This window comes from Aspergillus homomorphus (genome assembly GCF_003184865.1).
Source record: "Aspergillus homomorphus CBS 101889 unplaced genomic scaffold BO97scaffold_2, whole genome shotgun sequence".
Taxonomy (NCBI): domain Eukaryota; kingdom Fungi; phylum Ascomycota; class Eurotiomycetes; order Eurotiales; family Aspergillaceae; genus Aspergillus; species Aspergillus homomorphus.
The window spans coordinates 92,808-106,224 of record NW_020291888.1 but is presented as its reverse complement, the minus strand read 5'-3'; the positions used below and the strand labels follow the sequence as shown (position 1 = coordinate 106,224).

The 13,417-nt window shown below is 52.9% G+C and overlaps 3 protein-coding genes and 3 non-coding genes across 6 annotated transcripts; all 6 read left to right on the top strand.

Annotated features, from left to right (window-relative positions):
- Nucleotides 1–852: 852 nt before the first annotated feature.
- Nucleotides 853–2,788, top strand: BO97DRAFT_402336 (senescence-associated domain-containing protein). Its single transcript, XM_025694479.1, has 2 exons — nt 853–1,749; nt 1,806–2,788. The coding sequence occupies exons 1-2, from the start codon at nt 1,116–1,118 to the stop codon at nt 2,675–2,677; spliced, it is 1,506 nt and encodes a 501-aa protein (XP_025555835.1). The 5' UTR covers nt 853–1,115; the 3' UTR covers nt 2,678–2,788.
- Nucleotides 2,789–3,736: 948 nt separating this feature from the next.
- Nucleotides 3,737–3,818, top strand: BO97DRAFT_t42. Its single transcript has one exon. It is a non-coding gene; the product is annotated as a tRNA-Ser (tRNA).
- A 467-nt stretch (nt 3,819–4,285) lies between these two features.
- Nucleotides 4,286–4,378, top strand: BO97DRAFT_t43. The gene has a single exon. It is a non-coding gene; the product is annotated as a tRNA-Ser (tRNA).
- A 432-nt stretch (nt 4,379–4,810) lies between these two features.
- Nucleotides 4,811–4,892, top strand: BO97DRAFT_t44. The gene has a single exon. It is a non-coding gene; the product is annotated as a tRNA-Ser (tRNA).
- Nucleotides 4,893–6,174: 1,282 nt separating this feature from the next.
- BO97DRAFT_72744 (uncharacterized protein) lies at nt 6,175–6,710 on the top strand. Its single transcript, XM_025701021.1, has 2 exons — nt 6,175–6,498; nt 6,620–6,710. Exon 1 carries the CDS (start codon nt 6,212–6,214, stop codon nt 6,446–6,448), a length of 237 nt encoding a protein of 78 aa, XP_025555834.1. The 5' UTR covers nt 6,175–6,211; the 3' UTR covers nt 6,449–6,498; nt 6,620–6,710.
- A 2,636-nt stretch (nt 6,711–9,346) lies between these two features.
- Nucleotides 9,347–12,705, top strand: BO97DRAFT_410218 (putative serine/threonine protein kinase (Kin4); the record flags this gene model as incomplete). Its single annotated transcript, XM_025696128.1, has 3 exons — nt 9,347–10,651; nt 10,730–11,024; nt 11,078–12,705. The coding sequence occupies 3 exons, from the start codon at nt 9,347–9,349 to the stop codon at nt 12,703–12,705; spliced, it is 3,228 nt and encodes a 1,075-aa protein (XP_025555833.1).
- Between the last annotated feature and the right edge of the window lie 712 nt (nt 12,706–13,417).

The following is a 13,417-nucleotide window of genomic DNA, read 5'->3' as shown; positions in this document are numbered from 1 at the left end:
TTGGGGGGGGGAGGGAGCACCTTGCACATTGGCTCGCGTTGGTCTCGTTCATGGCCAGAATGATAGGACGGGGCCTCATGAAGTGGGAAGGATTCGGAAGGGAGTCACTGCGGAGATCACTTGAGTATCCTCATCAAATACAATGCCTGGTAGATAGCCATATTAGCGAAATAAGCCTAGGGATACGGCACGCAGGTACTGCATTGTATCGGCTTTCAGGCGACGGTCACAATTATTATCCTGGCCCCCTCTACCAAGGCAAGCCAGTTGCCAGTCTTGAACGTTGGAAATCCTGGAAAGAGCGTATTTTGGAGCTGGGAAACCTCGCCTCCGAGAAATTTCAGAAGACTGCGGTAGCCCTGGTCGACAAGATGAATGAGATTGAGGCGCGGGCACAAGGAGGACTAGGCGCAGAATATCCTCTGGGCCAAGCTCAGTGTTAGTTGTTCGGGCTCAGGTCCTTGGTACAGCAAAACTTTCTTTCAATAAATTTACTCTCTGAGATGCATACTGAGATATATAAGATAAAGTAGTTCGCGATCTATCATAATGTGCGTAATCATGCCGAGCTGACAGAAATCAAGGTCGTGTTGATCTAATCCTTTTCTCCCAAACCCCCCTGCCGCCTATTCTGCAATTAAGCGCAAAGTCATATGACTATCACTCTGACTTCTACTTACTGAGTAAATTCAGTTCTTGTCAGTGTTGCTCTTCGCCTTAACAGTTGGTGGCGGTGCAGAAAGTGATGGAAGTGTGGCGCAGTCGTGCCAAGAGTCAATCCGGTGCTTATGTCATCGGAGGGTCTGACGTCCACTCGCTCTTCCTCCATCCATTCATCATTCATTCCCTGATGACGGATTGCCCTTGGACGGGGGCGCTTGTGTTCACTTATTTAATGCCTGCGTTCCTGGCAACGGGTCTCCTTTCTTTTCAACATTCTTGACCACCTGATACTTCCGGCTTTGATTCATCTCTTATCTCGATTCTCACCCCATTGCGGCGGTGTTTGTTATCGACTTCCCCGCAGTATCGACATCAAGTCCCCACCTGACGGTCGAGAGACCTTGTCCCTAAAACACTCTTTCCAGTTATCCTACGGCGACAGAGGCGCGACCATGGCTTCCACTGTACATGACCCAAGGCTTCTATACAGTGTCGACAATATTCGAGCTTTTCACCTCCAGAATGGCGAGGAGTCAGAACTCACTCCGTCGGGGCCTCAAACACTTTCTTTGTTGATGGTCCCGACCAGAACTTCTATCCCCGGCAGTTCATTCCCGGTGGCCTCTCAAGAGGTCCTCACCGAGGAGGACTTCTACCTCCACTTGCATCTGCCGCCGGAGCTGGATTTGGCGCTTCCCGCTACCACCCAGATCTTTCACCAGCCGCCGAACAGCTATTTAATCCCCCGTTGGGATCTAGGCCCCGACGCAGGCGCCTTCATTCGCATTCAATTTCCGTCGATCGGAGCTGGGCCCGGCAAGGTGACCCAGGAGGACATCGACACTTTTGAGACAATCCTCGCCCAGTGCACTGCTTTTCTGGACCGCGCACCACCTGCGGGGGACCATGCCCCGTATAACCCTGCCACCTATGCACCCGGTGAGGGCTATGTCTCTCCTGGTGCTGCGCACGAGGATGACTCTCACGGTAGGATTGTTCTGGTGGATGAAGAGGACGGCAGTGTGGTGGGTGAAATGGAGGGGTACGATGTCGTTGAGAGACCGGATATTAAACCTGGATCGAAGAGTAAGTGACTCTGTACTGCAAGGCCGCTTTCGTCGCCGCAACACTGACGGTCCCAGGACCCGTGGAGATTGAACTTCCGTCCGAAGGCGAGGGCAACAAGGTCAACGTCAGCAATGTCTCCGAGGAATACCTGCGGATGGCACGTCATCCGGCTTACAAGAAGTCCACCATTGTCCAGACTTCCGCCAAGGCGTCGCGACTGATCGTCACTGGCTCTACATACCTCGCCAATGCCCTTACCAGTGGTGCAGATACCTTCACGAAGAAGACGAAGCCGAACCCGAAGCCGATGACCTTCTCTGATATCACTCACTCGCGCGTCCGCAATGTCGGCGCCTTCTCTGAGGGCGCTGCCGACCTATCAGCCAAGACCGTTGGCCAGGTTGGGAAATATGCTCAAAACATTGGGGCATCGCTGACCCGTCGGAACAACACGGAGCGACAGAAGGGCATTGATAAGTACGGCAACGAGTACAAGCCAGGGATTCTGAACAAGTCTTTGATTGCGTTCTCCACCCTGGCGGACGGCATCGAGCAGGGTGCCCGGCACGTCTTGACCTCCAGCTCGAACGCTGCCACCACGATGATCGGTCACCGGTACGGAGACCAAGCCGGAGCTGTTGCGTCCAACCTGACGGGCGGTGTCAAGAACGTCGGACTGGTGTACATCGATGCCTCGGGTGTGAGCCGCAAAGCTTTCCTGAAATCCGTCGCCAAAGGTATGGTTGTCGGGCGCATGCGTGATGGGAAGCAGGTGGTGGTTGGCACCGGCGACGGTGGAGAGCTTCCCCCTGGGTCGAGTGCCGGCCAGGCGCAGGCATCGTATGGTGGGAGGGCGCCCTCGCCGACTCCGACGCCGCCGCCCGCTTACAGTGCTGCGGGTAATGCGTCCTATGGGGAGGCTTCGATGTCGGGGGCGAAGAGATAGATCTGGCTGTCTATTTGTTTCTTTCTACTCGTGTCTGATGTGATGATGATTCATGATTATACGATAGTTACCAGGTGCTTATCGAAGGGGGGTGGAATCCATGTGCTTTTCATGCTTCTCGTTCTTAATTTTACCAGCCGTACATTGCCTCGGGGCGTTGTTGTGGCGTAGTCTTCTTCCATCGTACACGCTGTCTTCGATCGTCAACCTAGCCAAACCGACAGTGTATCTCGCTGGTCGCGCCATCGGTGACACCGCTATCCATTCATGTCTCGTGACTCCCAGCGAGGTGCATTCGGCTTGGGGTGTATGCACCGAGTCCGGATGCGCTAGCGTACAGGGTGAGTTAAAAGCTCTGACCTGGGGGTCGTAGTTGAGCGTGGTTAGTAGGTATCCGTCTTCACATGCACGCAGGACGGGTGCATGTGACATGTTCGGTCTTGACCTCGCCACTTCTTCCCACTATATGTTGAGATTAGTCCTCGGTGGTAGGCGGTGAGTAAGGTAGACATACCAGGGTGCTTTGACCTTTGAGATGTGTTGTCTGACGCTGGTAAGTGGGAATCTCGAGACGGTGAGGAGGTATATTGCCACCGGCGTGTTGGGTTTGGCTGGTTTGCTGTATACTGATAGTAGCGGGGTTGTATCCGCCAAGCGTACTCGGTGGCCTGAACCTGTTGGTTTTCCGGGGAGGCTTGGGCTTGAGGGTTTCTTGCTCGATTTCACGGTGTGGTTATTCATTTATGCTCTGACCGGTGGACATACATGGATGGCCACATATATGTTTTGCGGGAAAACAAAGGAGCCGTTACACCAGATATGTATATATCGACGCGGGGGAGACAACTTATATACCAAGTGAATACTCACAATGAAAGAACGAATACCACCCATACTCGAGCTCCTTGGAGGAAGTGAGCACACTAAGTATACAGTATAGGCATGATACATGTAGTCATTGATCTTGAGCGATTGCGAACAATGTCCCATTGATTAGTATATCGTTGGAACAGAAATTTACATCATGATGTCAAAATCTGCCCACTTTAACATGAGTAAGACAATATGGCCGAGCGGTCTAAGGCGATAGACTAGAAATCTATTCTCTTCGGAGGCGTCGGTTCAAATCCGACTGTTGTCGTTTTTTGCTTTTGGTCGGCATTTCTCCCCGTGTAAGATGAACTGTAAGGGAACAACTGACGTAGAGGCGGAAAGAGCCCTTTACCTCCCAGCAATCCCGCTTTGTAGCATAAACGGATAACATCACACGCCACTAGAATCGAATGATTAGATTAAATGCATCGCGGACCCGCGAAGGTTGCTGCCACCGCAGGCCTGGGGTTCAAGTGCGGGTAGATCTGGGCAGCGAAGAGAGAATAATGACGTATTGAACACGTTGTCAATAATGAACAGATTGTATGATCAGGGACGTGGTTTCAGAAGGCAATATGCAAGTAGCAACACCAAAAGAAGTCAGAGAGGGATCAAATCAGCACTATGATCAAGGGCTGGCATGGATTATGGGACAAATCTCGCGATGAGGTTTTGTGCTTCTTGCTAGTGATAACAGGGTGATAATTCAATTGGATAACTTCTTACTCCATCAAAGGCAGTATGGCCGAGTGGTTAAGGCGATAGACTTGAATTCCTCATTGAAATCTATTCTCTTCGGAGGCGTCGGTTCAAATCCGGCTGCTGTCGTTTCTTTTTGCTCTCGGTCCTTCTTCTCTCAATAGCTCGGGTGTGGGGTCCTTTGTCCCCTGGGCTTGACAGTCTGTCTGTCTGTCTGCCTTCCTTGCCTTGCGCCCTTTCCGTCAGTAGCTCGCTGAAAACAACTGCCCTACGGTGGATGCAAGCACGATACCGCTGCATGTTTTCTCTTTTCTCCGCCTTTATTTCCTACCATTATTCTCTGTACGAGAATACAACTTAATCTACACGCTGAGTACCTCGTCAAAATACGGCTAACCGTGAGTGTTTGACAATTCAACGCCTCAACGAGGGACGTGGGAAGAAACCACCTGCCCACAGTAGGGACACCATCGTCCCTGGTCCAGTCGTCCTGGATAGCCGGTGAAACTCAGCCCGCGCCTTTTCCGCCATAAGCGCAATACAGGGCGTTATTTCCAGCAAGACAGTATGGCCGAGCGGTCTAAGGCGATAGACTAGAAATCTATTCTCTTCGGAGGCGTCGGTTCAAATCCGACTGCTGTCGTTTTTTGTCCTTTGTTTTTGCACCCCAGCGTACACATCGAACATGAACGCATCAGTACCAACTAGTATCCATGACATTACAATACACGACAGTGACGAAAGGCTATCACCGTCACAAACCGCGAGCACCAAAGCCATTGTCCTGCCATGCATACGACGGAACAGGAGAATTCCCCGAGTCTCAGAGTGTCAATTGATGACGCCCCGGAGCATCCCAGTAGCCTGTCGGACTTCCTACGCGCGGACTAAATCTAGTTAGCTTGGGGTGGTCTAGCAGGGGTTCCCAATCAATAAGCAGTGCCTTGATTCAGCTCCGGAGCTCAGGGCAGGGTAGGTAGGGAGGTATCTTGAATGGTCGGGAGGTTGATGATTCGGTCTAGCCGGTAATGCCCCTGTTGAGGGTACTATTTTTACTGGGAAGCTTATGGACGCGAGAGAGGGCTGGCCCCCATTGTTGTGTTGGTGTTGATGATGATGATGACGATGTTGTTGTTGATGTCTCGGATGCAAGCGCGCGCTACCACCAGGACAGGGTTTCTGTTAGCTTACTGGGATATGCTGGCACTTCGGGGATGGATCACGCCGCGCCATTGGCAATGCAGGCCCCCCCAAGCGGTTGGCCTTGTATGTACGTATGTATGCAGATAGCGGGCTGAGTATGACAGCTGAGCTGAATGGAAGCATTAGCGGGTGAACCGGTGGATCTAAAGTTCTAGCGAGGTGATGCTAGGTTTGAACGGGAGAATGTTTGCATCTTTTCATGAAACCTGTCGTATCTACATTGACATTTGGAGGATGATGAGGGGATTGAGACAATAGAGCATGTGGCGGAAGAGGGGGAGATGATATGATACTCGTGATTGCAATGTGATCGGTAGCAAAAAGGGTCGTTCGGTTACCGTGGGTTTGCACTCAATTAAGCTTCCGCATCTGAACAATAATTGAGGATTCGGTTGATCGGAGGAAGAAAGCCTTTCGGGACCGAGGGGAGGGTGAACCGTGGATGGTGGAAAGGGGATCGCATGTACGGAGTAGACTTTGTTCATGTTTTATGTTGTCAGGGTCAATGGACATATTGTCATGGACACCCCTCTCTCTCACCTCTTGTCCAGTCAGTCATATAAGACATAAGATGTAAATCAACCCCAACCTCCCCTCTTTTTTTTCTTTGGCGGTGGTACCTAAAATCATCCAGGACCAAGGCTAAGGCAGGTACAGACATCGGTACCTGAGGTATCCAGCCCCCGGTGCCACCGTAATCTTCCGATTCAACCAATGACGGTCGGGGCACTGGCGATTACTGCCCAGTTGGTTCATGAGATGACGATCGGCTGGTCCAGCGGCTCTAGCGATTATCATTCTATTTCCATCCGGTGCCCCTCGTTGAAACAGTGGTTTGATTTGCCCCTGATCATGAATGCGACTTGGCGGCCGCCCTTCTCCATTCCACCTTTCCTTTCTTCCTGCCTGTCTACCGCTCGGTCTGGCTGGCCGGGCGTCTTTTTTTTTTTTTTTTTTTTTTTTTTTTTCCCTTTCTTTTCGGGCGAGACGGTGTAAAAGTGCCAGAGGTACTCCGTACTGTACCTAAGTACGGTAGAATAATGATCGTGAGAGACTGAGCTGTCAACCACACATTCCGTGCCTTAAACCTTCACCGATCCTTCAGGCTGGCTGGCTGTCACCTACTGACTGCCCTGTGAATGTTTCTGATATCAATCAAAATCCCAGACAGATCGGGGGAGATACCTGAAAAGAGAAACAACAACAATAACAACCACCTTCACAATCACTGGAGCCTTATTTCACCGACCAAGGCAAGGGACGGCTCCATACACGTTCAGGCCCTTGTTCTGGAGCATCCCCCCCGTCCGGTTCCATCTGGCTCATGAATGATCCATGATCCCATTGCATTGCGGTGTCCACCTCGAGTTTGAGCATTCGCTCACCTCACTTCCCTCCCATGAGTTTCAGGTGTCTCCTCGTCTCCTCGTCCCCTCGTCTCCTCTGCTGGCAATCATGCTATGACCACTCCCGACCCACGCTGTTTTCAGTAGCTCAGAGCTACTTCTACCTAGTTTCGTACCGCTTCCTCCGTTTCTCCCGCTCGTATTCCAGCACTCTGAGTCTGGAGTCTTGACTCTTTTTACCAGGCAGGTTCTTTCCCTCGCCGTCGCAAGGTCGGGCCCGACGATGATGATGATTTCGGAGCTGAACTCTGTTCAATCCTTGACTATCAGGCTGCGCTCGTCATCGGCTTGACCGTCACGCTTCTCTTGTATCAATTGTTGGCTCGCTAACCTATGTTAACATGCGAACATATGAATGAGGCAGCGAGATCCGACCCGTTGACCCGCTTTCTGGCTTTCCCCAGCCAACTCACCAGTCAGTTAACTTACTGATCTGGGTAAGGTACGGAAGTTGTGCAAGCCTGGATGTAGTCTAGTAGGGTGGAAATGCTGAGAGGGATGCTGCTGGTGATGCTGATGATGCTGATGGTGGTAGTGGTAGTCTAGTAGTGGTGGTGATGGGCGTTAAATGTCATTGTACTATAATCTGGATTATATTATCGTCATATTGTGGTCGGTCGTGTCCAGTTATTATTATTATTATTATTATTATTATTGTTATTATCATCATCCTCATCACCACCACCACCACCACTTGCTTCTCTCTCTCTCCCTCTTTTCGATTCTGATTCTTCCTTCTATGCCTGAGTATCTTGTTGACCAGATTACTTGACTTGTTTTCCTTTTGCTAGTTTTGTTATTCTCCCCCCTTCCTATCTCCCAAGGAGGGATTGATTGATCTCTTCCTCTCCCTCGCGCCGTCTACTCTTTCTGTCTTTCTGTCTTTCTGTCTTTCTTTCTTTCTTTCCTTCTGTTTCCCTCTCTCTCCTCTTTCCCCCATTTATCCCCCTGTCTATTCCCCAATCTAGAGAAAGACCGAACAAGCAGCTCTCCACCATCAACTAAATCGACTAGACTAACCGTTGTCTAACTTCCAGTCAACCTCACTACTAAGACTATCTAAGATACACCACCCCTCTTCTGATTACCGCCCGCCCGCCCGCTTGCTGGCTGCACTGTCAATCTCCCTCCCCCAACTGCCTCATCCTTCCTATTCCTATTCCTATTCCTCTCCTCCTCCTCCTCCTCCTCCTCTCTCTCTCTCTCCCTCCTCTTCTTTCCCTCGTCCCCCCTCCTCTTCCTTTTCTCTTCCCCCCCGTCGATCATGCTCCCCAACGCGGCCAACACTCTGCCTTGTCAATCTTACCAGAAGTGTTGAATCGGTGCTGCCAACGCCCGGGATCTCACCTCCTCTCCCCCCTTCCCCCGTCGCCCAGAAAGTCCCACGTCGCAGTTCGCGTCTCCCGAGGCTTGCTTCTTCTTCCCGCCCGCGTTCGTCGCTCAGAAGCTCTCAAGCTCTCTCTCGAGCTCGCAGACTCGCCCTACCCCAACTGGGTAGTCAATATACCTGAAGAGCACAGGGTTGAGAGTAAATTCTGCAGTGCAGATTATTCGCTTTTACCTTGCTGCTGCTGCTGCTGCTGCTGCTCCGGGCGTCACTTGCACCTTTCGGCCATTCACCTGAAATTAAGAAAAAAAAGGAATAAAAAACCATCCTCGACTCGAACAACAGGGCGCCCTCCCGTCCCTTTGACAACGCGGTTATTGATTGTCTTTTATTTTCTTTTTATTTTCTTTTTTAGTTGCCTGCTTACATTGCCCTTTCCCAAAAAATTTGCTGGTTGCTACCGACCTGGTGTCTTCCTTATACCAATAACCATTGCGAAATTTTCCCCTCTTGAGGTTCACTCCTCACGTCAGTCAGTGTCATCTTTCTTACCTTTCCTGCCCCCCTCTGCCCTTCTCGGTGGTGGTTCCGATGGGCCCCCAACCCAAGAGACTAACCTGAGACAACAGCTTAGCTACCCGACCGGAAACTCCTTCAGCCCCGGAAACTTCGGTCGCATTCCCATACCACCTTAGATTAGAAAAACCTCACCACCTCCCCAAAAAAAGAATTTCACAAAAGCACCCCATTCCCATAGGGCTACAACGTGCTTAACTGCAGGTCGCATAACTGCATTTGCCCGGAATAAGCGAAAGACGCGACCTGGTTAGCTGGATTGGCCAGTCCAACTTCTGCCAGAAGAGGCTGTCTCGGACCGTGAACACAGCAGTCTTCAGCTCTGCTGTGCCTTCCTGAATCGAAGGTATGTGGATTACAAATCGCACCCCTCAATGCACATCCATTCCAATCAGCCCACCATCCCTCCTTGTCTTCCTCTAGCCCCGTGACAGTGCAGTCATGCTGCAGCACTCTCTTCTACTTGCGCGTACGAGGGTCAGCTGCACTGGCGGCAATTGAGCGCCCGCGCCGCATCTACCACTGGGTTCAGCGCTAAGTGCTCAACAGCCAACTTCATCTTCGGTCCCGACAGCTTCTTCGGCTATGAACGACCCCGAACCGCAGTCTCTGCCGCACACCTCCCATGCATCCTCCGCCGTGACCCCCACAGCGCTCCCGTCCGAGTTGGACGTCAATCGCAATCCCGTCTATCCTGACCTGCTGGGTGCCCCTCCAATTCCTCCGCCCCGGACTTCATCCACACATCGAAGTCACCATGGCTCGAATGCAAAAGCGACAGCGTCTTCCAGCGAACGAGCGCCGACTTCGCGTCACGGAAAGAATAGAGCCGAGGATTGGCCCGCCAACCATCGGGACAGGGAGGTCGAGGATCTGTCAGGAACCACAAGCGCCCGTATTCGACCTGCGTCAGCATCCGCGGCAGACGCTTACTCGGACGAATTGACAGACCCATTCCCCGACCAGGCAACGCTAGTCAAAGAATCTAGTACCGTGCTCAACCAATTATTGGTAAGCGATCCGGCCGTGGACATCGAGCGGGAACAGGTGCGACAGGCAGGCGCGTCGGTGTCGCCATCGACCGAGGGTGGTGCGCCCACGTCCGGCTTGGCTCTGGTGGGAAGCGACGGGGTGGACGATGGTGGTCGCGGTGGGCTGCGCAGTCGCCACGATTACAATGAAAATGCAGCGAAGCGCAAGGAGACGACATTCGGACAGTACATCCTGGGTCAGACTCTTGGAGAGGGCGAGTTCGGAAAAGTCAAATTGGGCTGGAAGAGAGACGGCACTATCCAGGTCGCTATCAAATTGATTCGCCGCGAATCGCTTGGCTCGAATCCCAGTCGATTGCCCAAAATTTACCGCGAGATCTCGATCCTACGCGACCTTTCCCACCCCAACATCGTGCGACTCCACGAGATGGTCGAGACCGATCGCCATATAGGTATCATCATGGAATATGCTTCTGGGGGCGAGTTGTTCGACCACATCCTGAACAATCGCTACCTCAAGGACAATGCGGCCCGTCGCCTTTTCGCACAGTTGGTTTCTGGTGTTGGTTATCTTCACAAAAAAGGAATTGTACATCGTGATTTGAAGCTGGAGAACCTTTTGCTGGACCGCAACCGCAACATCATCATCACCGATTTCGGTTTTGCCAACACTTTCGACCCCGCCGACGAACTGGGAGAAGAGATCGAATACAACCTGACCAACAAAGATTTCGTGAAGCGGATGCGTTTGGACAAGCAGAATGCCAAAGGTCTCCGGCGGGGTGATCTGATGCAGACGAGCTGTGGCAGTCCCTGCTACGCTGCCCCAGAATTGGTCGTCAGTGACTCGCTTTATACTGGGCGCAAGGTCGACGTTTGGAGCTGCGGTGTGATTTTGGTGAGTCGCCGAGTCCGCTTTTCGTGCAAATTGCCGGCCTGTGCCATCATCTCTCATACTGACCTGCCGAATTTATAGTATGCCATGCTTGCTGGCTACCTGCCATTCGACGATGACCCTGCGAACCCGGACGGTGACAATATCAACTTGCTCTACAAATACATCGTGACCACCCCCCTGACGTTTCCCGAATATGTGACGCCCCACGCACGCGATCTTTTGAGAAGGATATTGGTACCGGATCCGCGGAAACGAGCCGACCTCTTCGAGGTTGCCCGCCACAGCTGGCTAAGCGAGTACTCACATGTTGTGTCCCACATCACTAGCAGCACGACGAAGGTTGCAGATATCGCCACCACGACGGTGCCCTCAGGTAAGCCGCCCTTCTTGAAGCGACCGGCCCAGTCGGCTTATATCTCTTTGCAGCCGAGCCTCCTCGCAAGGAAGTACCCCAACTGGCGCGGAGCGCGTCTGTCAGAGAGCCACCCAAAGCATATCAGAATACAGTTCCGGCTGTGGGAGGGCTCATACATCATGCCGGGGACGTCTCGCAGGACCAGGCGCCCGAGAAGGCGAAGAGTTCCCGAGACACGAAACGGCGAACTGTTCAGGTCGAATACGTTGCCCCCCAGTCTCAAACGGTCAGAGGCGAGCAGTTCGCTGGTCCGGCGCAAGCCCCTACGGAGCCTTCTGGGGCCTTCGAACCTCCACCCCGGAGAGCAAGGCCAGGCAGCCGAGGTGGGCCCGTCAATATGCCAGCGGGTACCTCGCGTCAAGATGTGCCTGGCGAATCAAGCGCGCGGATCGGAGACTACGAGGCGACCGCTGGTTCGGCGCCGGCCCCTATATCTGGACACTTGCCTCGTTCGACGTCAGATACTGCAGCGCTGACGGGCCCGATGCCAACCTCCGCCACCCATGCTACGCGTCCCACGACCGGCGGGTCGATGGCCTCATTCAACGCCGGCCGTTTGCCATCAAGGGGATCGTATGGACAGCCTGTGGCACCAACCGTGGCAGCGACCAACGCGCAGGGCCGGCTGGCGCAGCCGAAAAGCCGCCAATTCAGCATCTCTGCTCCTATGCCACACGATGCTTCACAGCAGTCAATTGGCCAGCCCAGCACTCAGCATCTCCCGGCCAAATTCAACACGACCCCGCGGCAAGAACCTTCCAAGGGTCATAAGAGATCGAATACTGTGTCCAGCATTGGCGAGAGGCTCTTTGGTCGATCCGGCTCCATCTTTGGTGGTCGTGGAGGGCAAGCGAGTGGCTCGCGCCAGCGCAACGGCAAGCGCTATCCTCCCACTAGTATGAAGGAGCCGTACGGAGGAGATGACACGCGGATGTCGATGGATTCACGGCGCTCGATGCAGTATGGCTCCAACCGGAAGACGAGCGAGACCGGTGCAGAAAACCGACCTCGGAGATTTTCGCTCCTTCCGCCATCATTCTCCTTGAAAGGTTTCTCTTCCAGCCGATCGCAGACCCCTGATGAAGAATCCCAACCGGATCGCTCCACCGAAAATCGCTTAGAGCAAGCCCCGTCTACTGGTGCACCTCGACCGCGTGCGCGCGCTACTAGCTACGGCACGCAGGATACGATCGCCATGGCGACTGACGGTGCCCCAGAGGACGAAATCCCCACCCAGGAGGAGCCCATTAATTACCAAGCCCGGATTGATCAACAATTTGCGATCCTACATTCTAACCAGTCTGGACTATACCAGCCCACATCATACAGTGCGGCCTCGGCGGAGCAGGTCTACCCGAACGAAAACGAGCATTACTACCGGAACCAGAGCGCCAACCACTCGACGCCTAATTACTATGGTGACACTACCGGGACATTCGACAAAGGATCCCAACCGTCAGTGCAGGCGGGTCGGCCGGGACGAGGGGCGGGCGTCTTGCCCAAGAACCATCGTAAATTCGCCGACGCCTACGAGTACGAGCGTGACTTGGCCCACCGGCCCGGTAGTTCTGGTGCAGCCAGGAAAGTCATGGACTTCTTCCGCCGACGAGCCAAGTCCAGGGCCGGGGACGACCGGTAGAGTTGGCGCCTACATTAATCTAATTGTTTAAAGATTTAATTCTCAACTTCTGATCGACTGGGTGTGCCTCAGACGATCGTCTATTAATCGCTGGGCAGTCGCCAAGTTGGTCACAGTGGTAGCAGAACCAAGAACGACAGGCGATTCGAGCTTGCAAACTTGCTTCTTGCGATTCGGGGATCGGACGTTGCGGACCAGTCCCAGGAGGCTCCGCAGTACGTCGTGGCGTCCGCGCCCACACCCAAGGATCCTCCTGAAGCAAGCTGAATCGACGGATCGAGACGGGTCTCGATTGAAGCTTTCTATCTTGGAGAGAGACTTCGAGTCCGACTAGGCTCTTGGAATCCAGCATTGACAAAGCAAGAGCGGTTATTTGGATACCCCCCCGTGATACCCACGCAGCATTCGTCTCTTCTGTTGCTTGCAGCTATCGGTTTCTCCTCATCTTGTACCAGCCTCCGTTTGTTCCAGCATACATATTTTTTTTTTTTTTCCTTTGGTTGTTTCCTTTGTGCCCCTTATCCCCTTATTTCCTTTGTTTAAATTTTTCGTTTCTCTTCTCCCTGTTATTATAGTCCTGTTTGTAAATTGATCCCTTTCACCATTCAGCCTTTTCCTGATCGTCTCTTCGATTCTCCGTGGCGACGTGACTTTGTTGGCGTGCTACGGCCAGGGTTCTCTTTTCGATACCTATCTACATTTCCAGGTCTTT